The 23480-nt window shown below is 45.7% G+C and overlaps 1 protein-coding gene across 2 annotated transcripts; it reads left to right on the forward strand.

Moving 5' to 3' along the window:
- The first annotated feature begins 4715 nt into the window (after positions 1 to 4715).
- Positions 4716 to 23239, forward strand: LMO2 (LIM domain only 2). 2 transcript variants are annotated; one of them, XM_063437414.1, is made up of 4 exons: positions 4718 to 5169; positions 18839 to 19054; positions 22456 to 22599; positions 22842 to 23239. In XM_063437414.1, exons 1-4 carry the CDS (start codon positions 5129 to 5131, stop codon positions 22879 to 22881), a joined length of 441 nt encoding a protein of 146 aa, XP_063293484.1. In that variant the 5' UTR covers positions 4718 to 5128; the 3' UTR covers positions 22882 to 23239. The 2 variants fall into 2 exon arrangements, with proteins under 2 accessions (XP_063293483.1, XP_063293484.1); XM_063437413.1 differs by having other exon boundaries at positions 4716 to 5169; positions 22456 to 23239.
- The last annotated feature ends 241 nt before the right edge of the window (positions 23240 to 23480 follow it).

Raw genomic sequence — 23480 nt, forward strand, 5'->3', positions numbered from 1 at the left:
GCACAATGACAATCATTTAAAAATTCATGGGAATAAAAACACATGGAAGTTTTAGCGTTGATCCCATTACAGAGCTCTGTGGGACATAGGGTATCTATGGAGATAGCTTGCCTGCGGGGAATTATCAGGAGTTCACACTAAATTCAAAGTTAATTTCAAAATTTAGACCAAAACAGACAAAATAAAAAAAAAAAAAAAAAATCTAAGTCAGTTCTGTTTTCATATCGACTATTTTAGCCTGACATTTGAAATTCACTTTGAATTCACTTAAGTGAATAACTCCAGTTGGTGTGAAATTTGGCCTAAGGCTTGGGTGCAAAAGCTTGAACCAATGGTGGCATCTGCATTCTCATTGCCAACACGGAGTTTATTTATAAATACCACTTAAACGGACACTACAGAGGTATATAATACACCTCTCACCAGAGTCGTCTGTCAATGGACTATAGATATAGGTACGTGACAGATGTATAAGGGGTTTCCCATATTCTTGAGGTCCATTACCGCTATGACAAATTGAGAAAAGAAAAAAAAAAGGTAAATTGTGTTTGACTTCAATAACATTTAATATACAGCTGTAGGACATCCCATAATTCCGTATGAATGAATACTGCACACATTAATGGTTCATGTAAAGAGTCAGAGGTTAAAGGAAGCTGATACACGATATATAACCAAACTGATAATGTGAACACAGGAAGTTCATGTGAATGTATAACAAGGAAAGTGAGACTATTTCCTGCTTAGTCTTATTCTCCATTAACAGAGGTCACGTTACATTATAGTGCTTTCACCCAGACAGGAAGTGACCCCAAATATCTACGTAACTATGCCACTAATCATCAGAACTTCACAAACCCTAGGATGTAAGTTAAGATAGCTAATTTCTTTATTGAAGAGTGTCTGGAACCTCAACTCAAAAGAGGTGACCCATCTTTATAAAGCCTTCCACAAATTGGATCCAGCAACTACTGAAAAAAGAAAATCCCCAAATCATACCTTTTTAAACCTACAGTGATTATGGACCCATTGTGCAAAGATTATTATATGTGAATCTGGATTTTTACTGGCTATGCACCAACAATCGTTTAGGGGACCACTGCCGTCGGTCTTGGCAGGAGTCACGCGTGAGCACCTTCTTCATTTATATCTGAAATATGGAGGTATCACAAGAACTTCCACAAATAAAATACACACAGGTCATTCTTATCCAAATTACACTAGTGATGAATTAAAGGAGGGATAGATATATGTAGAAGGATGAAAGGACAGAGAAGGGCAGGGGCATTGAGTGGGTAGATAGATAGATAGATAGAAGGAAAGGAGTATTGAGGAAGGAGGTCGTGGGGGTGGAGGCAGATAGACAGACAGATAGATAGGTGAAATGAGGTCCTGGAATGAGGCACCTGTGACAGTGCTGTGACTGCCAGACCATCCAAGTATTCTAGTACAAAGCTAGTTGAGTTCCTGTGGATGCCCACCTATATTTTATGTACATCTGATAATATCTTACAGAGGGGTCTCTTTGGGGACCTGATGTCTGTCACTTATCTATACAGAGTAAGCACAGACTGATAATGCACTCTCACTATCTGCATGAGATACACACAGCCCAGCATGGGGGGCGTCATGTCACTGTCAGCATAAATCCTTCCCAGTTACAGTCACAGTCAATTTTCATGTTCATAGATAGATGGATAGATAGAAAGATGGATGTTCTATCTATCTATCTATCTATCTAGTTCAAAGTTATGTCTACACAAGACATGCTGAGTGCAGTGATACATTTAAGGAGAGCGTGAGGGCGCACTATTAAATCTATCCAGCTTTAGACGTAAAGAACTCAGTGTTATAATTTAAGGGAGCAGTGCATTTTAGTTTTAAATTACTGAAAGCTGTTGGACTCAGTATTACATCTAACGAGAGTGGTAGGGTTCAATGTAATGTAAAGTCTAGAGATCAGTAAAGTCTGGGTTCAGTATTACATCTAAGGAGAGCGGAGGGGTTCAGTGATAAAAGGTCAATTTAGCTACCCAAACCGCTTCATTCTCATTTTGAGAAACTGCATTAATTACCTTGCAGGGTTAAGACTGCCTCTAGTGACTGTCAATCAGACAGCCACTTGAGGCATTTCCACGCTGGATGTCTTCACGCTCTACATGAGGACATCCAGCATCAGTCAATTCCCCAGAGAAAAGCATTGCAGCAATGTTTTCCTATGGAGAGGGCCTAATGCGCTTTTGGCGTTCCTAACGTGCATCAGCACCCCTCCCTACCCCCTGCCCGTCGGGGGACGTCGGAGGATGCGGAGCACCCACCCAGCACTGAGGGACATCAGAGCTGGAATCAGAAAAGTACAGTAAGGGTTTATTAACCCTTACAATGCAGTTGGGACCACGAGGGAGGGGGGATGCAAGGGTGCTATAGTGCTAGGAATACAACTTTGTATTCTTAGCGCTATAGTATCCCTTTAAGTTATGAAGGGCTGTGGGTTTAAGTCTTAGGTCTAGGGGGAACTTGAAGTTTCAGATAAATTTTAAACCACTACCAAAATTTCTTTCAAATTTCAAATTAATTCCACTGAGGTCAGTGCAGACGCTTATCAACGCAAGTCAACAAAGATTTAGCAAAGTCCCTGGTAGGTAAAATTCATTGCATTGTGAACTGACTTCTGGATTATCTGAAACTTGTATTCAAGAGGTTCATCATCATTAGAGTGACCTGCTGTTTACCAGCAATGTGTTTTACGACGTGTGGAAGAACTGTCTTTGCCACTGTTGCTGTTCTTGGGAGGTCCCTTGAATCTTAAGTTATCATCAAGCCTCAGGCTATGGCTAAACCGCCCCTCCCAAACTTCAATTATTCTTGGAAGAGCTGATAAAGGCAGTGGGGCAGATTACACTGGCATGTCCTAGACATATCCATAGCGTAATAGTGTGTGCACAGTCACTGTGCTGTGATGAGCTGACAACTGACTTGCAATATTTAGGCCAAAATTGATTAACTTGAAAAAAATCCAAAATGTTACTGTTTGTGTCTACATTTTGCAAGTTGGTTAAAGAGGTAAAGAGCTTAAGAGCTTAATCTGCCCCCAATCCTCAGCATCCGTTTCCTATTGGTTAAAACAAGGTTAAAGTCACTGTAAAAGAGCCAGTAAGAAATACAGGGTAACTCACTTTACATGCTGACAATTTGCACTTAAAAAAAAGAATGCATACTCACATCTCCACAACAACTTAAAAGGACCTTAAAGGGACACTATAGTCACCAAAACAACGTTAGCTTAATGAAATAATTTTGGTGTGTAGAGCATGCTCCTGCATTCTCACTGCTCAATTCACCGCCATTTAGGAATTAAATCACTTTGTTTATGCAGCCCTAGTCCCACCTCCCTGCATGTGACTTGCACAGCCTTCCTAAAAACGTCCTGTAAAGAGTCATCTAATGTTTACATTTCCTTTACTGCAAATTCTGTTTCACTTAGAATTTCTTATCTCTGTTCTGTTAATAGTGTGCTAGACCCTACAGGAGCCTCCTGTATTTAATTAAAGTTTAATTGACTTAGCAGGAGATACAACCTGTTAAAGAAACTTACATCTGATTGAAAATGAAACTATTTTGTTTTGCAGACTGTGTCAGTCACTATCAGAGGAGGTGTGGCTAGGGCTGCGTATACAAAAACAAAAGTGATTTAACTCCTAAATGGCAGTGAATTGAGCAGTGAGACTGCAGGGGCATGTTCTATACACTAAAACTGCTTCATTAAGCTAAAGATTTTGGTGACTATAGTACATACTATTTCTCTGGTGATAGGTTGAGACCATCAGTTAACACGCTCAGCCTACCACAGACCTCCAGGCAGGGCTGTCTTTAATGCGGGGGAAAACGGGGCAGCTGCCCCCGGCCCTTTTAAATTCATGTGTATTTGTTGTGATATCGAGTTCGCTACGTTATTGCTGTTGCAGTGTTTACTTGAAGTTTAATTGGTTAACGTGGAGTCGTTAATAAATGGTTGTTGATGTCGCTTCCACATACCATCAAGAATAAACCAACGTTAAATAACAAGAAAATAAATAAATGCATACATAAATATGTATATATCACAAACAAAATTTTACACAAAACAATATATAAAACATGCTAAAAATTATTATAAAACAATAAAGTTATGATCACACAATAACTGGTATAACTGTATTCATTTATCAAGCCATTCCATCATGCACCTGTTTAAGACTTTCTCTTGCAAACTAACCAAGTAATGAATGGGACAATCGCTGAGCAGTTTTGGATCAAAGTGTTAAATTTGGATTAAAGTTCAGAAACACTAAAATAGATGTATATATAGAAAAGAAAATAAATAGAAAAGATTGATAAATGATGGCAAATGTCTTACAGACACACAGACTGGAAAGGGTTAATAGTCTATCATTGTATACCACATCCCAATGTAAACATAATATCTCCCTACTAGTCCATATGTGAATGGACAGGGTTGTCAAAATATGTAGGTCCCTAGCCTGTGATGAACTACAAGTCCCATGATGCTTTGCCAGCCTGAATGCCATTAAAGCATTAAGGGAATTGTAGTCCTACTACAACTGGAGTTCTACATTTTTGCCCATCGCTGTTAAGGAGTGAAACAGCTGCAGTGTTTGTGTTTAATCCCAGAGCCTTGGAGGACGAGAGAGAGAGAGAGAGAGAGAGAGAGAGCAGCTGTCCCTTTAAATGTCATTTCCTCCTATTGTATTTGAATGGTGGTCAGGAAAAAGGAAATGAAAGCAGAGGGGCTGAGCCAGAGGGAGTATTGCTTGCTGCTAAGGGGACAGCAATCCGCTATATAAGTGACAGTGACACAGGACTGTCTCCCAGAGCCTCCTGCTGCTGGCTGGGATTACTGAGGCAGCCGGACAGGGATGGAGGAGGGAATGCAGGCATCTCTCATTGATGACACTGGGAATTGGGGTCCAGGCTGTGTGTGGGGGGGTCACTGGTGCTCGGGCTGGTGACTGGGAGATTGGGGGCTCCAGGAGGTTTAAAGGAGAAGCGGCTGGCGGTGGAGGAGAAGCCTTCCAGGAGCAGAGGACATTCAGGAGACAATAGGAGGGAAACACACAGAATCCTGCAAATGTCATCTGCCATAGAGAGAAAGAGTCTGGACCCAGCAGAGTGAGTACAAGTGGGGGTTTGTTACTGAGTGTATACAACACATGGGAGATGGAGTGAGTGAGCTGAAACGTCACATGTAGGTGAGTGGGTGTGATGGAGAGAGATGAGTGGGCAGCATGTGGTAGAGAGGTGAGTGGGCAGTAAAGGGCAGAGTGGTGACTGTGCAGTATGTGGTAGAGAGGTGAGTGGGCAGTATAGGGCAGAGAGTTGAGTGTGCAATATGTGGTAGAGAGGTGAGTGGGCAGTATAGGGCAGAGAGGTGAGTGTGCAGTATAGGGCAGAGAGGTGAGTGGGCAGTATGTGGTAGAGAGGTGAGTGGGCAGTATAGGGTAGAGAGGTGAGTGGGCAGTATAGGGCAGAGAGGTGAGTGGGCAGTATGTGGAGAGAGGTGAGTGGGCAGCATGTGGTAGAGAGGTGAGTGGGCAGTATAGGGCAGGGAGGTGAGTGGGCAGTATGTGGTAGAGAGGGGAGTGGGCAGTATAGGGCAGAGAGGTGAGTGGGCAGTATGTGGTAGAGAGGTGAGTGGGCAGTATAGGGCAGGGAGGTGAGTGGGCAGTATAGGGCAGAGAGGTGAGTGGGCAGTATGTGGTAGAGAGGTGAGTGGGCAGTATAAGGCAGAGAGGTGAGTGGGCAGTATGTGGTAGAGAGGTGAGTGGGCAGTATGTGGTAGAGAGGTGAGTGGGCAGTATAGGGCAGGGAGGTGAGCGGGCAGTATAAGGCAGAGAGGTGAGTGGGCAGTATGTGGGAGAGAAGTGAGTGGGCATTATAGGGCAGAGGGGTGAGTGGGCAGTATGTGGTAGAGAGGTGAGTGGGCAGTATAGGGCAGAGAGGTGAGTGGGCAGTATGTGGTAGAGAGGTGAGTGGGCAGTAAAGGGCAGAATGGTGACTGTGCAGTATGTGGTAGAGAGGTGAGTGGGCAGTATAAGGCAGAGAGTTGAGTGTGCAGTATGTGGTAGAGAGGTGAGTGGGCAGTATAGGGCAGAGAGGTGAGTGGGCAGTATGTGGTAGAGAGGTGAGTGGGCAGTATAGGGCAGAGAGGTGAGTGGGCAGTATGTGGTAGAGAGGTGAGTGAGCAGCATGTGGTAGAGAGGTGAGTGGGCAGTATAGGGCAGGGAGGTGAGTGGGCAGTATGTGGTAGAGAGGGGAGTGGGCAGTATAGGGCAGAGAGGTGAGTGGGCAGTATGTGGTAGAGAGGTGAGTGGGCAGTATAGGGCAGGGAGGTGAGTGGGCAGTATAGGGCAGAGAGGTGAGTGGGCAGTATAAGGCAGAGAGGTGAGTGGGCAGTATGTGGTAGAGAGGTGAGTGGGCAGTATAGGGCAGGGAGGTGAGCGGGCAGTATAAGGCAGAGAGGTGAGTGGGAAGTATGTGGGAGAGAAGTGAGTGGGCATTATAGGGCAGAGGGGTGAGTGGGCAGAATGTGGTAGAGAGGTGAGTGGGCAGTATAGGGCAGAGAGGTGAGTGGGCAGTATGTGGTAGAGAGGTGAGTGGGCAGTATAGGGCAGAGAGGTGAGTGGGCAGTGTGTGGTAGATAGGTGAGGGGCAGTGTGCGGTAGAGAGGTGAGGAGGCAATATGGGGTAGAGAGGTGAGTGGGCAGTGTGGGGTAGAGAGGTGAGTGGGCAGTATAGGGCAGGGAGGTGAGTGGGCAGTATAGGGCAGAGAGGTGAGTGGGCAGTATAAGGCAGAGAGGTGAGTGGGCAGTATAAGGCAGAATGGTGAGTGGGCAGTATGTGGTAGAGAGGTGAGTGGGCAGTATAGGGCAGAGAGGTGAGTGGGAAGTATGTGGGAGAGAAGTGAGTGGGCATTATAGGGCAGAGGGGTGAGTGGGCAGAATGTGGTAGAGAGGTGAGTGGGCAGTATAGGGCAGAGAGGTGAGTGGGCAGTGTGTGGTAGATAGGTGAGGGGCAGTGTGCGGTAGAGAGGTGAGGAGGCAATATGGGGTAGAGAGGTGAGTGGGCAGTGTGGGGTAGAGAGGTGAGTGGGCAGTATGGGGAAGAGAAGTGAGTGGGCAGTATGAGTTAGAAAAGTGAATGGACAATATGTACAGAGAGTTGAGTGGCAACAGGGCAGATGTGAGTTAATATCAGGCAGATTGGAGAGTACGAATTGGCAGAGACCAGTGAGTATATGTCAACAGTGTGTGGGCATGGGGCAGAACTGTGAGTGAGCATATGGTAGAGGGGTGAGTGAGCATTGATCAGAGAGGCATGTAGAAAGCCAGAAAGGTGAGTGGATATGGAGCAGAGAGGTGCGTGAACAGGAAGGGAACATAGGCAGAACAAGTGCAGAGCATAGGCAGAGCAGTGAGTGGGCATGGGATACAGAGATGAGTGGAGGGCAGAGCAGTGAGTGAGCATGGTATGCAGAGATAAGTGGAGGGCAGAGCAGTGAGTGAGCATGGTATTCAGAGATGAGTGGAGGGCAGAATAATGAGTGGGCATGGGATACTGAGATGAGTGGAAGGCAGAGCAGTGAGTGGGCATAGGATACAGAGGTGAGTAGAGGGAAGGATGGTGAGTGGGCATGGGATACTGAGATGAGTGGAGGGCAGAATTATGAGTGGGCATAGGATACAGAGAGGAGTGGAGGGCAGAGCAGTGAGTGGGCATGGAATAAGAGATGAGTGGAGGGCAGAGCAGTGAGTGGGCATGGGATACAGAGATAAGTGGAGGGCAGAATGATGAGTGGGCATGGGATGCAGAGATGAGTGAAGGGCAGAATGATGAGTGGGCATGGGATACAGAGATGAGTGGAGGGCAGACCAGTGAGTGGGCATGGGATACAGAGTTGAGTGGAGGGCCGGGCAGTGAGTGGGCATGGGATACAGAGATGAGTGGAGGGCAGAATGATGAGTGGGCATGGGATACAGAGATGAGTGGAGGGCCGGGCAGTGAGTGGGCATGGGATGCAGAGATGAGTGAAGGGCAGAATGATAAGTAGGCATGGGATACAGAGATGCGTGGAGGGCCGGGCAGTGAGTGGGCATGGGATACAGAGTTGAGTGGAGGGCCAGGCAGTGAGTGGGCATGGGATACAGAGATGAGTGGAGTGCAGAAGGATGAGTGGACATGGGATACAGAGATGAGTGGAGTGCAGAAGGATGAGCGGACATGGGATACAGAGATGAATGGAGGGCAGAATGATGAGTGGGCATGGGATACAGAGATGAGTGGAGGGCAGCGCAGTGAGTGGACATGGGATACAGAGATGAGTGGAGGGCAGAGCAGTGATTGGGCATGGGATACAGAGTTGAGTGGCGAGCAGAGCAGTGAGTGGGCATGGGATACAGAGATGAGTGGAGAAATAACATAAGTTAGTGAAGTGAGTTGGAGATGAGTGTATGTAGGAAAGCGAGAGGTGAGTAAGCAGAGAATCAAGGTAGAAGGAGACTAGACAGGTAAGTGCGCTCAGGGTAAAAAGGTGTGTAGAAGGGTAAGTGAGCCCAAGGTAGAGAGGTAAGTGGGCTTAGGGCAGAGTGGTAGAAGATTTAGGAAGTAGTTATGTACTATGAGGATGGAATGAGCGAGGTAATGAATTGAAAGAAATGTGAAATAGTGTGAGTGTGCAGGCACGTGGTGGAGAAACAATAAGACAGGTATGTAGTTATGAGGCCTTTAGGTAGACCTCTTCAGCTCCAGTTGTAGAACTACAATGCCTATGATGCTTGATCAGCCTTAAGATCACGCAGCATGTGAGTAGATTTGAGGTGTAAAATGGCTTGTGGTGTAATGTATAAATTGCATTACTGGAAATGGCATTTATGTAGGTCATAGGAGACAACTTTCCGTTCTCCTTCCGCCAACCTCATCCAACAGGAGTGTGATTTACCTACCTATAATTTATGTTTAATCTTATCAAGGTCAGAGTCTTGGGTAGAAAAAAAAAATTCAAAATAAAAAAATAGCTGAATCTGAGAATTTTCTCAGTTTTGAATAATTTGGATAAGTTACTGTTTTTGTCTTCATTTGTCCCTTAACTTCTTAACTGTATAACAACAAAATTTGCAGAGGATATTACAATATGAGATTAGGGATCAAAAAACAGTTTCAATGCCAATCCATGGTCTCAAAAAGAAGGTCAATTTATATTTTATGTATTTCTTAATTATTATTATTATTATTATTATTATTATTGTCCTTAATATACCAATTCCGTTGGAACATTACACCATAATTCTTTCCTAGACATTGAATTGTCGGAAATTCAAAGTGAATTTCACATTTTACGCCAAAGTAACCAAAATGGAAATATTCTCCGAGTCAGATACATTTTCAGTTTAGCGCTATTATAGCTTCAAATGTAAAATTCACATTGCATTTCCTATGAGTTCCTAACAATTAGTTACTAGCCGTAACACTTTAGTGCAAGGTGATGTAGTTCTGTACATTACATTACTACGTGAGTTAGAAATTTGGACTGCTTGTGTCCAATATGCAGGTTGGCATGCTTTATAAGGTACGGTTTATATTTAGGTATATTATACAGTTCTAAGTTCTAAAGTGGATCAATCGCCATGGAAACCAAATGGAACGTTAATTCTGTTTGCTCCACTTCTAGAATATTGGAATTTATAAATAAGTACTATCAGGGTATCTAAACCTCTGGAGAGCTATTCAGGTTCAGTTCAGACCACCATGGGGTTTGTTTAAATTACAGCTAGTTATTTTTATGTCTAATCGTACAGAACCATCTACTGTGATAATGATGTTATCATGTCAGAAGCTCATTAGCTAGCACAGGGGTAGGCAACCTACGGCACTAGTGCCATGCACGGCACTCGAGGTGTCTTTCCACGGCACTCAAGGCTGCTAGAGCCAAACAGGCTCTGGCCTATCAGGATTCTCAGTGAAACTTCAGATATCTGCTAATACGAAGAGGTAGCGAAGGACAATACTCAATTTATGCATTGCAGAACGTATGGGAAGTGATCTCAGATCAGTTCCTCCAAGCACTTGTGCATGGGAATCCACACTGTAGTAGAGCAGCCTGCAGCTGCTGTTGCAACTCCTGTCCTTGACCTGTACCTGGCCAGCCTGGTCCCTACTGGAACCCAGGGAAGCCACCCACACTGCTAGATATACACAGACCTGCAGAGTAAGCCTCCCCTCATACAAATAATACGAACAGCCCACACACAAACATACGCACAATCACCACAAACGCAACGCCACTAACAATCCACATACATGCACACAATCCCACATTCAGCCTCTCACATGCAATACCCCAAACAGCCCCCACACATACACACACACACAACCAAACACGCAATGTGACATATCCATCCACACACAATTCCACGAGCAGCCCTCATACACAGCCCACATTCATAAGTATCATACACAATACCATAAACTACTAATGAACATATACAATATAATAGCCAGTGGCGTACTAAGGGGGGGGGGGTGGAGGGGACGGTCCGCCCTGGGTGCCACTGGGTGGGTGTGGGGGCTGTTTGAGCTGTGGCCGCACAGTGCCCCATGGTAGTTAGGGTGCCGGGCGGCCAGAACAGCTCACACATGCAAGGAGCAGCTGAACTGGCCACACAGAAGGAAAGTGGGGGCGGAGCTAAGCAGAATCGGGGGCAGAGTCAAATTGGCAGTGGGGCGGGGCTTAATAGGCCCTTACCCGCTGCTGTTACTGCTGCACATGGAGGTGCAGCAAGAAGGAATCCCTGCTTCTCCACCTAACAGATTTCAGGAGAACTCCAGTGAATCCACTCCTCCTCCAGCTCCTGTCTGTAAGTAATAGTGTGTGTGTGACTGTGTCTGTAAAACTGTCTTCCTGTAACTGTGTTTGTGTGTGTGTGTCTGCATGCCTGTAACTGTGTTTGTGTGTGCGTGTCTGCATGCCTGTAACTGTGTTTGTGTGTGTGTGTCTGCATGCCTGTAACTGTGTTTGTGTGTGCATGTCTGCATGCCTGTAACTGTGTTTGTGTGTGTGTGTGACTGCATGCCTGTAACTGTATGTGTGTGTGTTTGTCTGCCTGTAACTGTGTGTGTGTGTGTGTGTGTGTCAGTGTGTGTGTGTGCCTGCATGCCTGTAACTGTGTCTGTGTGTGTCTGCATTCCTGTAAATGTGTATGTGTGTGTCTGTCAGCATGCCTGTAACTGTGTAGGTGTGTGTGTGTGTGTGTGTTTGCATGCCTGTAACTGTGTATGTGTGTGTGTGTGTCTGCAGGCCTGTAAATGTGTTTGCGTGTGTGTGTCTGCATGCCTGTAACTGTGTATGTGTGTGTGACTGCATGCCTGTAACTGTGTATGTGTGTGTGTGACTGCATGCCTGTAACTGTGTTTGTGTGTGTGTGTCTGCATGCCTGTAACTGTATTTGTGTGTATGTGTCTGCATGTCTGTAACTGTGTTTGTGTGTGACTGCATGCCTGTAACTGTGTATGTGTGTGTGACTGCATGCCTGTAACTGTGTTTGTGTGTGTCTGCATGCCTGTAAATGTGTATGTGTGTGTCTGTCAGCATGCCTGTAACTGTGTAGGTGTGTGTGTGTGTGTGTCTGCATGCCTGTAACTGTGTTTGTGTGTGCGTGTCTGCATGCCTGTAACTGTGTTTGTGTGTGTGTGTGACTGCATGCCTGTAACTGTATGTGTGTGTGTTTGCCTGTAACTGTGTGTGTGTGTGTGTCAGTGTGTGTGTGTGCCTGCATGCCTGTAACTGTGTCTGTGTGTGTCTGCATGCCTGTAAATGTGTATGTGTGTGTCTGTCAGCATGCCTGTAACTGTGTATGTGTGTGTGTGTGTGTGTGTGTGTGTGTTTGCATGCCTGTAACTGTGTATGTGTGTGTGTGTGTGTCTGCAGGCCTGTAAATGTGTTTGCGTGTGTGTGTCTGCATGCCTGTAACTGTGTATGTGTGTGTGACTGCATGCCTGTAACTGTGTATGTGTGTGTGTGACTGCATGCCTGTAACTGTGTATGTGTGTGTGTGACTGCATGCCTGTAACTGTATTTGTGTGTATGTGTCTGCATGTCTGTAACTGTGTTTGTGTGTGACTGCATGCCTGTAACTGTGTATGTGTGTGTGACTGCATGCATGTAACTGTGTGTGTGTGACTGTCTGCCTGTAATTGTGTATGTGTGTGTGTGTGTGTGTGTGTGTGACTGCATGCCTGTAACTGTGTGTGTGTGACTGCATACCTGTAACTGTGTGTGTGTGTGTGTGTCTGTCTGCCTGTAACTGTGTATGTGTGTGTGTGTGTCTGTGTGTGTGACTGCATGCCTGTAACTGTGTGTGTGTGACTGCATGCCTATAACTGTGTTTGTGTGTGTGTGTGTCTGTGTGTGTGACTGCATGCCTGTAACTGTGTGTGTGTGACTGCATGCCTATAACTGTGTGTGTGTGACTGCATGCCTGTGTGTGTGTGTGTGACTGTCTGCCTGTAACTGTGTATGTGTGTGACTGTCTGCCTGTAACTGTATGTGTGTGTGTGTGTGTGTGACTGCATGCCTGTAACTGTGTGTGTGTGTGTGTGTCTGTCTGCCTGTAACGGTGTGTGTATGTGTCTGCCTGTGATTGTGTGATGTTGCCTGTAACGGTGTGTGTGACTGTAACTGTGTATGTGTGTGTGACTCTCTGCCTGTGACTGTGTGTGTGTGCCAAGCCCAGGATCCGCCCTGGGTGCCAAATACTCTAGGTACACCCCTGATAATAGCTCATATACGCACAAATTCAACGATACAAAGCAATTACAGTATAAATAACACAAGCAGAATACGGCAGCATACACACCTCAATTTAAAAAAATAGGAGCGGCACGCTACAGGACATCACAATCCTATATCGGCACAGTACTACTAAAAGGTTGCCTACCCCTGAGCTAGCACATTCCTAGGGAGTAACTATTTAATTAATACATTAACTGCCTGTTCCACAAACCATTTCACTTTATGTTTGACATTGGCTTGCTGGTTGTGCTGCCTTCTGACTCTTGTTAATTCCGGTATACCACTAGAAGCTATAAATCCATATTCTGCCTGGCAATGGTCATTAACGAGGGGCACATAAGGGGTGAGGCTCATAGACGGGCTGGGACCCTTGGATTCACTGTACAAATTATATTTGAGGTATCCTTGTATTTATTGAGAGCATTATTTAATTGGCAGGGCCCTATTCATTGTAAATTTGCGATGGCATTTTATTAAGTCTGTCCTTTATTTGCTTTTTATATCACTGTTGTAAAGCACTCCAGACTAAGGTGGCACCAAATAAATGATTATCATAATAATAATATTTAAAGACAAAGAAAACTAAAAATACTGAAGCTGGCCGAGGCACATTTATTAATATTACTAATGATATTTATATAAGCGCCAAATTATTCTGCAGCGATTTTACAATATTTAAAAAAATGAAAATTTAAAAATAAATGAGACAATTACAAAAGTTACAGGAACTATAGGTTGATGATGACCCCGCTCAAACGAGCTTACAGTCTATTTGTTGTCTCTGTCACCTTGTAACCTTATTACCGACACAAACTGTACAGTGCTGAGCTGCACATAACACGTGAGAGGTGTGTAACACAGAGTAATGCAAAATGTGTGTGTGGGGGGGCACGTGTTGGCGGCCTCGCTGTGTGTGTGAGAGAGAAAGCAAAGAGCATGGCAGGGAAGGGAGAGAAGACAAAGAAGAAAGAGGATATAGAACAGGATGTAGATGGATTAAAAGGAATTTCTAAGAGGAGCCAGAATAACAATCTGGAGGTAATAAAGGATTGTGTATAAAGTATTGGTATAGTGGATTAGTGGGGGTTGTGACGGTGCACTGTTAGGTGAAGTGAAGTATTGTGCATGAGCAGGGGGGCAGTGATGGTGCCTTGTTGGGTTTAATAGTGGCGGATGATGCATTCGTCCCAATTGTCTCAATTTAGGAGGAACAGTCCTTATTTTGGACCCCACACTCCCTGTCCCTCTTTTATACCCTTTTATAACGCAAGGGCCGGTTTAACATAGGGACTGATGGAGCTGCAGCTCCAGGCCCATGCCCATGGAATATAGGCCCATTGCTAAAAAAAAACCTCTTCACATGGTAGGGAAACAAAACGGGTGTGGACTGGCTGACAATGAAATTAGGTAATCTAAAGCTGACTTTGTGCACTGCTCTTGCTGCTTCAGTCTCTCTAACACTGGCATGTTCCCTTTCTTCTACACTCACTACATACATTTTTGTTTCTGTCCCAGACTGTGTAATAAGAGCTTCTGCCAGCTAGTAAGAAGGTTAGGAGAGGAGTGGGTCAGCGAGTGCTAAGGGACAGTCCATAGAAAGCGTGGAGCAAGCGCATCATTAGATGCAGGGCCGGATTAAGAGCACACTGGGCCTGGTGCTGACAATTATGATGGGCCCAATTACGGGATCTTATTGACCAAAAACACTAAAACAGTCATGCCTCCCAAAAAGGGGGCATGTTTGTCCAAAGAATTTGAAGGACAGCCTGGCATGAATGCATGTCAGGCTGCCAGCCAATCCTGCAGGCTGTCCAACTAAGGGCATACTATGCAGGCAGCACCCTGAGCTTGACATAAATGCATCCTAAAATGCGCTCACTCCATGCTTTCTAAGGACGGTCCCCTAGCACTCACATGTCCACTTGTCTCCTTACCTTCTTACTAGCAGGCAGAAGTTCCTGGTATATAGTCTGAGACAGAGAAAAGGTGTATGTAGTGAGTGTAGAAGAAAGGGGACATGCCACAGTGTTAGAGACCAACGTCTTCATTACCTAAACTAATTTTATTGTCAGCCAGTCCACACACGTTTTGTTCCCATACATCCCTCTTAAGCTTCCAAACTTAAAGGGACACTATAGTCACCATAACAACTACAGCTTATTGTATTTGTTCTGGTAAGTAGAATCATTCCATCCAGGCCTTTTGCAGTAAACACTGTCTTTTCAGAGAAAATAACTCCACTGGGCACTCCTTAGATGGCTTCTAGAGGTGCTTCCTGGGGCAGTACTGCCTAGTGTGCAGCACTGCCATTCAGTGTCTCCACCCTCGGCATGCAGACACTGAACTTTCCTCATACAGATGCATTGATTCAATTTATCTTTATGATGAGATGCTTATTGGCCAGGGCTATGTTGGACTTGTGCTGGCTCTGCCCCTGATCTGCATAGTTGACAGTCTCAGCCAATCCTATGGGGAAGTATTGTAATTTGCTCAGACCACCACTTCTGATGATGTCAGCAGACAGTCAGTTCAGAGGCAGAGCCAGCAGCTGCAGACTTGAATACAAGTTATATTTTACTATACTTAGGGAGGCAAGAAGGGGCCAGGGTGGTGGTTTTAACATAATAGGGTCAGAAATACATGATTGTGTTCCTGACCCTATAGTGCTCCTTTAAGCAAGAGTATGTGAAGAGTAGTTAGGGTTGCCACCTTTCTTGGAAACAAAATACCAGCCTTAATCATTTGTATAATCACAAGGAGTGACATCAGAGAAAATTCTGTAAAATCACCAACAGACTACTCACAGTTTGATTCTGCTGTATAGATGGATTGCTCCCAGTGTCTCAGTCTCGCAGGTCACCCAGTGTCTCAGTGTCCCTATGTATCACAGTGTCAGGGTCCCCATGTCGCCCAGTCCCTTAGTCTCTCAGTGTCTCAGTGTCCCCATTTCTCCCAGTGTCCCAATGTCTCAGTGTGTCCCCATGTCACTAGGATACTGGGGACACAGTGAGACATGGGGACACTGAGAGACCGGGGGACACAGAGACATGGGGACACTGAGACATTTAGGGAAACTGGGAGAAATGGGGACACTGAGACACTAGGGAGACATGGGGACACTGAAACATTTGTGGACACTAGGACACTAGGGACACAGAGACATGGGAACACAGACACTGAGAGACTAAGGGAAACTGGGAGACTATGGGACACTGGGGACACTTGCTGAGAGACAGACACTTGGAGACATGGGGACAGTTGTGGACATAGACATGGGGACACTGGGACATATAGGGACACTGGGAGACATGGGGACACTAGGCACACTGAGACACAGAAACATTTGGGGACACTAAGACACTAGGGACACAGAGACATGGGGACACCAGGAGACTATGGGACACTGGCTGGGAGACAGACACTTGGGGACACTGGGAGACATGGGGACAGTTGTGGACATAGACATGGGAACACTGGGACATATAGGGACACTGGGACACATGGGGACACTAGGCACACTGAGAGACATGGGACACAGATACTGGGAGACTTGGGGACACTGAGACTCTCCCAATGTCCCTATGTTTCACAGCATCCCCATGTGTCTCAGCATCCCCATGTTTCCCAGTGTCCCCTAGTGTCTCAGTGTCCCCATGTTTTCCAGTGTCCCCAAGTGTCTCAGTGTTTCCAGGTCTCCCAGTGTCTGTGTCCCCATGTGTCCTAGTGCCTCAGTGTCCCCTAGTGTCTCAGTGTCCCCATGTGTCCCTGATGCCTTTCCCCCCATCCCTCTCTTACCTGAGCTGTAGAACTGCTGTCTGGACTCTGTGCTGTATTGCTGCTTCCTCACGGATCAGTAAGTAGTAGAGAGAGGCAGGGATATGCTGTAACTTCCTATCTCTGCCTCTCTCCACACACAGTAACCCCTACTGGCCGGTGCTGGTATTGCAGAGTAATCTCCATTTATTCTGAGAAAAATACCTGCATTTGTATTGCCGATATTACTGCAATACGGCACGGACAGGCAGCCTCAAATACCAGTCAGGTGGCAAACCAGTAAAATACCAGTCAGATGGCAAACCTAAGAGTAGTGTGTAAAAAAAAAAAAAAAAAAGTTTTTTTTTTTTTTTTAAATGGGCCTATTCCATGGGCCTGGGCCTGGAGCTGCAGCTCCATCAGCCCCTATGTTAATCCGGCCCTGATTAGATGCATTTATGCCAAGCTCAGGGTGCTGTCTGCACAGTATGCCCTTGGTTGGTCATCCTGCATGATTGGCAGGCTGCCTGACATGCATTCACACCAGGCAGACCTTCTAATTCCTCTGGCAGATTTTTTGGGTCATGTTTGGTTGTTCTGGTTACGTGATTCGCATCAGTGGCCCACCCTTTTACCCCACCCATCGACAGCATGCTTCACTGCTGTTAGGCGGGTATGGATTTACGTGAAAGATGAAAGCGAGAGATTAGCATATAGTATGTGTTTTCTGATAGCTATATCCTGTGAGTTTCCCTCCAGCACCACCTTCACCAGATACATGACGCTTGGCAGGTATAACTGTTTTAGTGTTTTCTGTCGATACAATTCTATAATTAGGCCCATCATAATTGTCAACACCAGGCCCGCTGGGCTCTTAATCTGGCACTGCCTAAATTCCCTCTGTTCTAGGAGCTCCATATTGTTGGTGTGTCTGAGTATATAACACAGCAATAATACTCCCTGTAATGTGTCTTTAAATTATAATAAATGTGTTTAGAAATCAGTGTGTAAATAAGATACATTGTTCTTGTTCCGAATTACATTTTAGTTGCATCAATTCTTATTAGTAAGTCATCTAAAATGTCTCAAAACAGCCCCGCCACGGCCACACCTCCCTAAAATGAAATTGTCTCGCTTTGTCCATATACAATGTTGGGAGGTATGGATGAGCGAGGAAGGGTCGTGATGAAGCGAAGGTGCGCCCCCGTGGGATGCACATTTTAAAATGTATTATTTTTGTTTTGTGTAATGTTTTTATTCTACAAACATAGATACGTAGAAAAATATAGGCATCATAGCAATATGACAAATGCCAGGAATAGTCATGTCATTTCTGCATGATGATAATTCATTAGTTTGAGTGGATAATGAGTCTGCACTTTTCACTCAGGGACTCATATTTTATAACAAATTTAGAAACTAAATTAACATCTTCACTCAGTAATACCACTGCTGTCATCACAGGCAGAAACCTCCAAGGATTTCCTTCAAGATAATTTGGAATGTCAAAAAATAGCAAATTGTTTTGTAATTAGTTTTTTTTGTGTGGAAATTAAACTCTGACATGTGTCTTGTTTAGCAAAACTTAAAGCGGCACTGTCATGCTGATTACCTTTCTTTAATCGGTTCCTCTTCTTTCCCTCTGTCGGGATCTGTTCTTCATTTCTTCCTGTCTGCTCTAGTTTTCGTTAAAACATAAGACAAAGTAGGGACTATTTGTCTTATGGAGGTTTCCTACGCCTGACCATCTATGGCCAGCGGAGGAGCAAAGTGTGCTTCATGTCATGTCACTGGCTGCTCACTGCAAAAACAAAAAAAAAACTAGTATCCCCCCTCCCGAGTCCACACCTGTGTTGCGCGTGTGGGGGCTATTAAACTCCCATGAGTGGCGGCTGGGGGCCCTAAATGAAAATAAGGGGGGGGACCTATTGTCGTCCCCTCCCAGCCCCCACCCATGAGCCGCGGGTGGGGCCTCTTAATTACAATAGGGGGGACCTATTGTCCCCCCCCCCACTGCCCCCCACCCATGAGTGGTGGGTGGGGGCCGTAAATTACAAAAGGGGGACAGATGAAGCAAGACATATTGAGTTACATATTTCTTAAACATTTCCTGAAAATTGGTCTTTATTTCAACCCACCATAATATCAGCAGCTGATTTGATGTTATTGGGATATGTTGTAATTTGCTTTTAATTCTGTTTTTGATCTCGATAACACTCTGTGATGTTGTGTTTCTCATAGTGAACCTGTTGATGAAGTCCTTCAGATTCCACCTTCACTACTGACATGTGGGGGCTGTCAGCAGAGTATTGGGGACCGGTACTTCCTAAAAGCTATTGACCAATACTGGCATGAGGATTGTCTAAGCTGTGATCTCTGCGGCTGCCGGCTTGGAGAGGTTGGAAGGAGACTGTATTATAAGTTGGGGCGTAAGCTATGCCGTAGAGACTATCTCAGGTAATCTATCATTTTATAACTACCTCACATGTTGCTGATGATCGTTACTTAATTACTTAAGAAGTAGGGATGCACCGAAATGAAAATTCTGGGTCGAAAACCGAAAATTCAGGACGCCCTTGGCTGAAAACCAAAACTGAATATGACTTTTATTCCCCAAATAATTTTTAAAAAGTTTTTTTCCTACAATTTTCTTAATATTAGACTTTTTAATTAATTGAATTAATCTAATATGAAAAACGTCCATTCTCCCTTCTCTTTTAGTGGTCCACCCCGCTTAATGTTCCTCTCTCCCTTCTCTAGTGTTTCTCTCCCCTCCTTCGTTTTTAGTTTTCTTTCCTCCCTCCTCCCTAGTCCCATTGTGTTCTTTTCTCCCCTCCCCTGTCCCATAGTGCCCCTCCCTCCCCTGTCCCATAGTGTTCTTCCCCCCCCATCCCATAGTGTTCTCCCCCCTCCCCTGTCCCATATTGTTCTCCCCCCCCTCCCGTCCCATAGTGTTCTTCCCCCCCTCCCGTCCCATAGTGTTCTCCCCCCCCTCCCCTGTCCCATAGTGTTCTTCCCCCCCCTCCTGTCCCAGGGTTCTTTTTTCCCCTCCCCTGTTCCAGTATTCTCCCCCCCTTTCCCTGTCCCAGTGTTCTTATCCCCCCTCCACTATCCCATAGTGTTCTTCCCCCCTCCCCGTCCCAAACTGTTCTTCCCACCTCCCCTTTCCCATAGTGTTCTCCCCCCTCCCCTTTACCATAGTGTTCTTCCCACCTCCCCGTCCCAAACTGTTCTTCCCACCTCCCCTTTCCCATAGTGTTCTCCCCTCTCCCCTTTCCCATAGTGTTCTCCCCCCTCCCTTTTCCCATAGTGTTCTTCCTACCTCCCCTTTTCCATAGTGTTCTCCCCCCCTCCCCTGTCCCATAGTGTTCTCCCCCCTCCCCTGTCCCATAGTGTTCTCTCCCCTCCCCTGTCCCATAGTGTTCTCCCCCCTCCCCTGTCCCATAGTGTTCTCCCCCCTCCCCTGTCCCATAGTGTTCTCCCCCCTCCCCTGTCCCATAGTGTTCTCCCCCCTCCCCTGTCCCATAGTGTTCTCCCCCCTCCCCTGTCCCATAGTGTTCTCCCCCCTCCCCTGTCCCATAGTGTTCTCCCCCATCCCCTGTCCCATAGTGTTCTCCCCATCCCCTGTCCCATAGTGTTCTCCGCCATCCCCTGCCCCATAGTGTTCTCCGCCATCCCCTGCCCCATAGTGTTCTCCCCCCTCCCCTGTCCCATAGTGTTCTCCCCCCCCTCCCCTGTCCCATAGTGTTCTTCCCCCCCTCCTGTCCCACGGTTCTTTTTTCCCCTCCCCTGTCCCAGTGTTCCCCCTCCCCTTTCTCTGTCCCAGTGTTCTTTCCCCCCCTTTCCCTGTCCCAGTGTTCTTATCCCCTTTCCCATAGTGTTCTCCCCCCTCCCCTTTCCCATAGTGTTCTCCCCCTTCCCCTGGTGTTCTCCCCCTCCCCTGTCCCATAGTGTTCTTCCCCCCTCCCCTGTCCCATAGTGTTCTTCCCCCCCTCCCCTGTCCCATAGTGTTCTCCCTCCCCTGTCCCATAGTGTTCTCCCCCCCTCCCCTGTCCCATAGTGTTCTCCCTCCCTCCCCTTTCCCATAGTGTTCTCCCCCCCGTCCCATAGTGTTCTCCCCCCTCCCCTGTCCCATAGTGTTCTCCCCCTCCCCTGTCCCATAGTGTTCTCCCCCCCTCCCCTGTCCCATAGTGTTCTTCCCCCCTCCCCTTTCCCATAGTGTTCTTCCCCCCTCCCCTTTCCCATAGTGTTCTTCCCCCCCTCCCCTTTCCCATAGTGTCCTTCCCCCCCTCCCCTGTCCCATAGTGTTCTTCCCCCCCTCCCCTGTCCCATAGTGTTCTTCCCCCCTCCCCTGTCCCATAGTGTTCTTCCCCCCTCCCCTTTCCCATAGTGTTCTTCCCCCCCTCCCCTGTCCCATAGTGTTCTTCCCCCCCCTCCCCTGTCCCATAGTGTTCTTCCCCCCTCCCCTGTCCCATAGTGTTCTTCCCCCCTCCCCTGTCCCATAGTGTTCTCCCCCCCTCCCCTGTCCCATAGTGTTCTCCCCCCTCCCCTGTCCCATAGTGTTCTCCCCCCCTCCCCTGTCCCATAGTGTTCTCCCCCCCTTCCCTGTCTCATAGTGTTCTCCCCCCTCCCCTGTCCCATAGTGTTCTTCCCCCCCTCCCCTGTCCCATAGTGTTCTTTCGCCCCTCAACTGTCCGATAATGTTCTTTCCCCCCGCCCCCTCCCAAAGTGTTCTTCCCACCTCTCCTGTCCCATAGTGTTCTCCCTCCCCCCCCCGTCACAAGTGCAGTATTCTTGACTTTTCATGTCATCATTACTATCTTTCATTGAGATATATAATCATCTGAATTGTTAATGCAAACATGTCTGTTAAACTTAAAAAAATATATATATATATAATTTTAATTTCTGCAAATTTGACCCGTTTTCGGCCGAAACGGGATAGGCCCATTTTTGGGCAAAAATTTTGGCAGCCGAAATTTCGGTGCATCCCTATTAAGAAGGTTTATTCACTAAAGTAGTAATTGTCAGGATTTTAATGTGAATTCAATTTGAATTTCAAATTTAAGGCAAAGATAAAATGGAGGATTCTCCTAGCCACTACTCAACCAAAAATGTTAGTTCTGCAAACAGATTTACATTTATAAACAGGCTAATTTAGCACTGGTGGAGACCAACCATGGGGTTTTATATTTATATATTAATTGCGTTGGATGCAAGTATACCTCGATCTACATTAACAAAACTGTCATGAACAAACTAAAATTAATTAAATGCCCCCAACTTAAAGGATCATTCAGAATTCAAATGGATGGAAAGTATGAAAAGAGTGCTCCCCAGAAATTGTACTTAATTTTGTGGGTTCTGTGTTGTAAACTCTGTTGCTAAACACGGGCCCTGGAGATGAGTACGTTTAAGATAAAGACAGATACGGATCACAATAGTCTGGAGAGATTTTTTGCCCCCATCTTATAGAAAGGAAAGTTTTTGACTGTCTGATCTGTTTACGGCCTTACCTATCTGCTTTTCTGTCTCTTTGTTTATCTATTACCTGTTTACCAGCATATGCTGCTCATCACAAATGTAAGATGTGTTCAACTTTGAAGATCTATGAAAAATTCTGTTCTGAAATGTCTTAGAAAAAGTTCTGTCCTAATTACACATGGTTCAAGAGTTAAAGGACAGCGTTTTGTTTGGTAACTTATGTCAGTGATCTGATTATATATATATATTTTTTTTACAATTTTTTAAAAATGTACTGACTCCTAGTCTTTCAGTTGGTAGGTTAATGTGATTTTATATGGCCTGGCAAACGATGGACGGAGACCTCTAACTTTTGTTTTGGTTCTTTTCTCCAGACTCTTTGGCCAGGATGGACTGTGTGCTTCATGTGACAAGCGCATCCGAGCTTATGAAATGACCATGCGGGTCAAGGACAAAGTCTACCACTTAGAGTGCTTCAAGTGTGCGGCTTGCCAGAAGCATTTCTGTGTAGGCGACAGGTATTTGCTCGTCAATTCGGACATTGTTTGCGAGCAGGATATCTTTGAATGGACTAAACTTAACGGGATGATGTAGCCCTGGTTAAACTTTTTTTTTTTTTTTTTTTACCAGACCCACAGAGGGCATCATTTATACATTCTCCCCGTCTTGTCTCTTGTGGCGTGGATTTTCAGACAGAATACAGCTTGTTAAAGCTGTGGTAACAGTTACAACTGACACACTGTTATCTTTACCCTTATAGGTTTGAAAATTGCTTGTCTGAGTCTACAACACAAGCCTAAGCCTAAAGCACTAAGTAGAACGGACTGATGAAACTGGACCAGGTTACGCAGACTACTTCCATCTCTGGAGCATTTTTACTTCTTTTTCCTTTTACGTAGCAAAGGCTGGGATCAGAGATATGGTGCTGTGAACGATTGGTTTCTACTGCACAAGCCGGATTATACTGACCTAACTAATGCTTTGCTCCTTGGCCTACACTGACAGCTACATAAACCCTTTGTGTCACACATCAAAGAAGCTTCCAAGGAACAAGAGAACGTTATTCCTGTTACTGACACGAACAAGAATCGCAAGGGGAAAAACAGTCTACTGATATATGTTTGTCATTTTTTACAAAATAAAACCAAAGTTGTTTGATGACAGCGTGTAAATGATGAATGGCATCTTGCGGCATAAGACTGGTTGTAGAATGCTTGAACCTATATTCGAAAGTTAATTTAGGTATGGGCAGAAAAGCATCAAAGCTGAGGACATTAAACCATGCCTGCAGTAGTATACCTTAAAAAACATCTTGTATGGCTATATATGTATAGTGTCACTCTATGCAAAAAAAAACAAACCTGTCTCAAGTTGTTGTTTTTTTAATTATACTCACCTG

This window comes from Pelobates fuscus, chromosome 12, assembly GCF_036172605.1.
Source record: "Pelobates fuscus isolate aPelFus1 chromosome 12, aPelFus1.pri, whole genome shotgun sequence".
Taxonomy (NCBI): domain Eukaryota; kingdom Metazoa; phylum Chordata; class Amphibia; order Anura; family Pelobatidae; genus Pelobates; species Pelobates fuscus.

Excerpts from the sequence above, each read along its gene's own strand:
- LMO2 (XM_063437413.1), top strand. The coding sequence starts at position 5,129 with ATGTCATCTGCCATAGAGAGAAAGAGTCTGGACCCAGCAGA. Across the intron at positions 5,170-18,838 it reads AAGAGTCTGGACCCAGCAGA|TGAACCTGTTGATGAAGTCC; the intron begins GTGAGTACAAGT and ends TGTTTCTCATAG. Across the intron at positions 19,055-22,455 it reads TGCCGTAGAGACTATCTCAG|ACTCTTTGGCCAGGATGGAC; the intron begins GTAATCTATCAT and ends TCTTTTCTCCAG.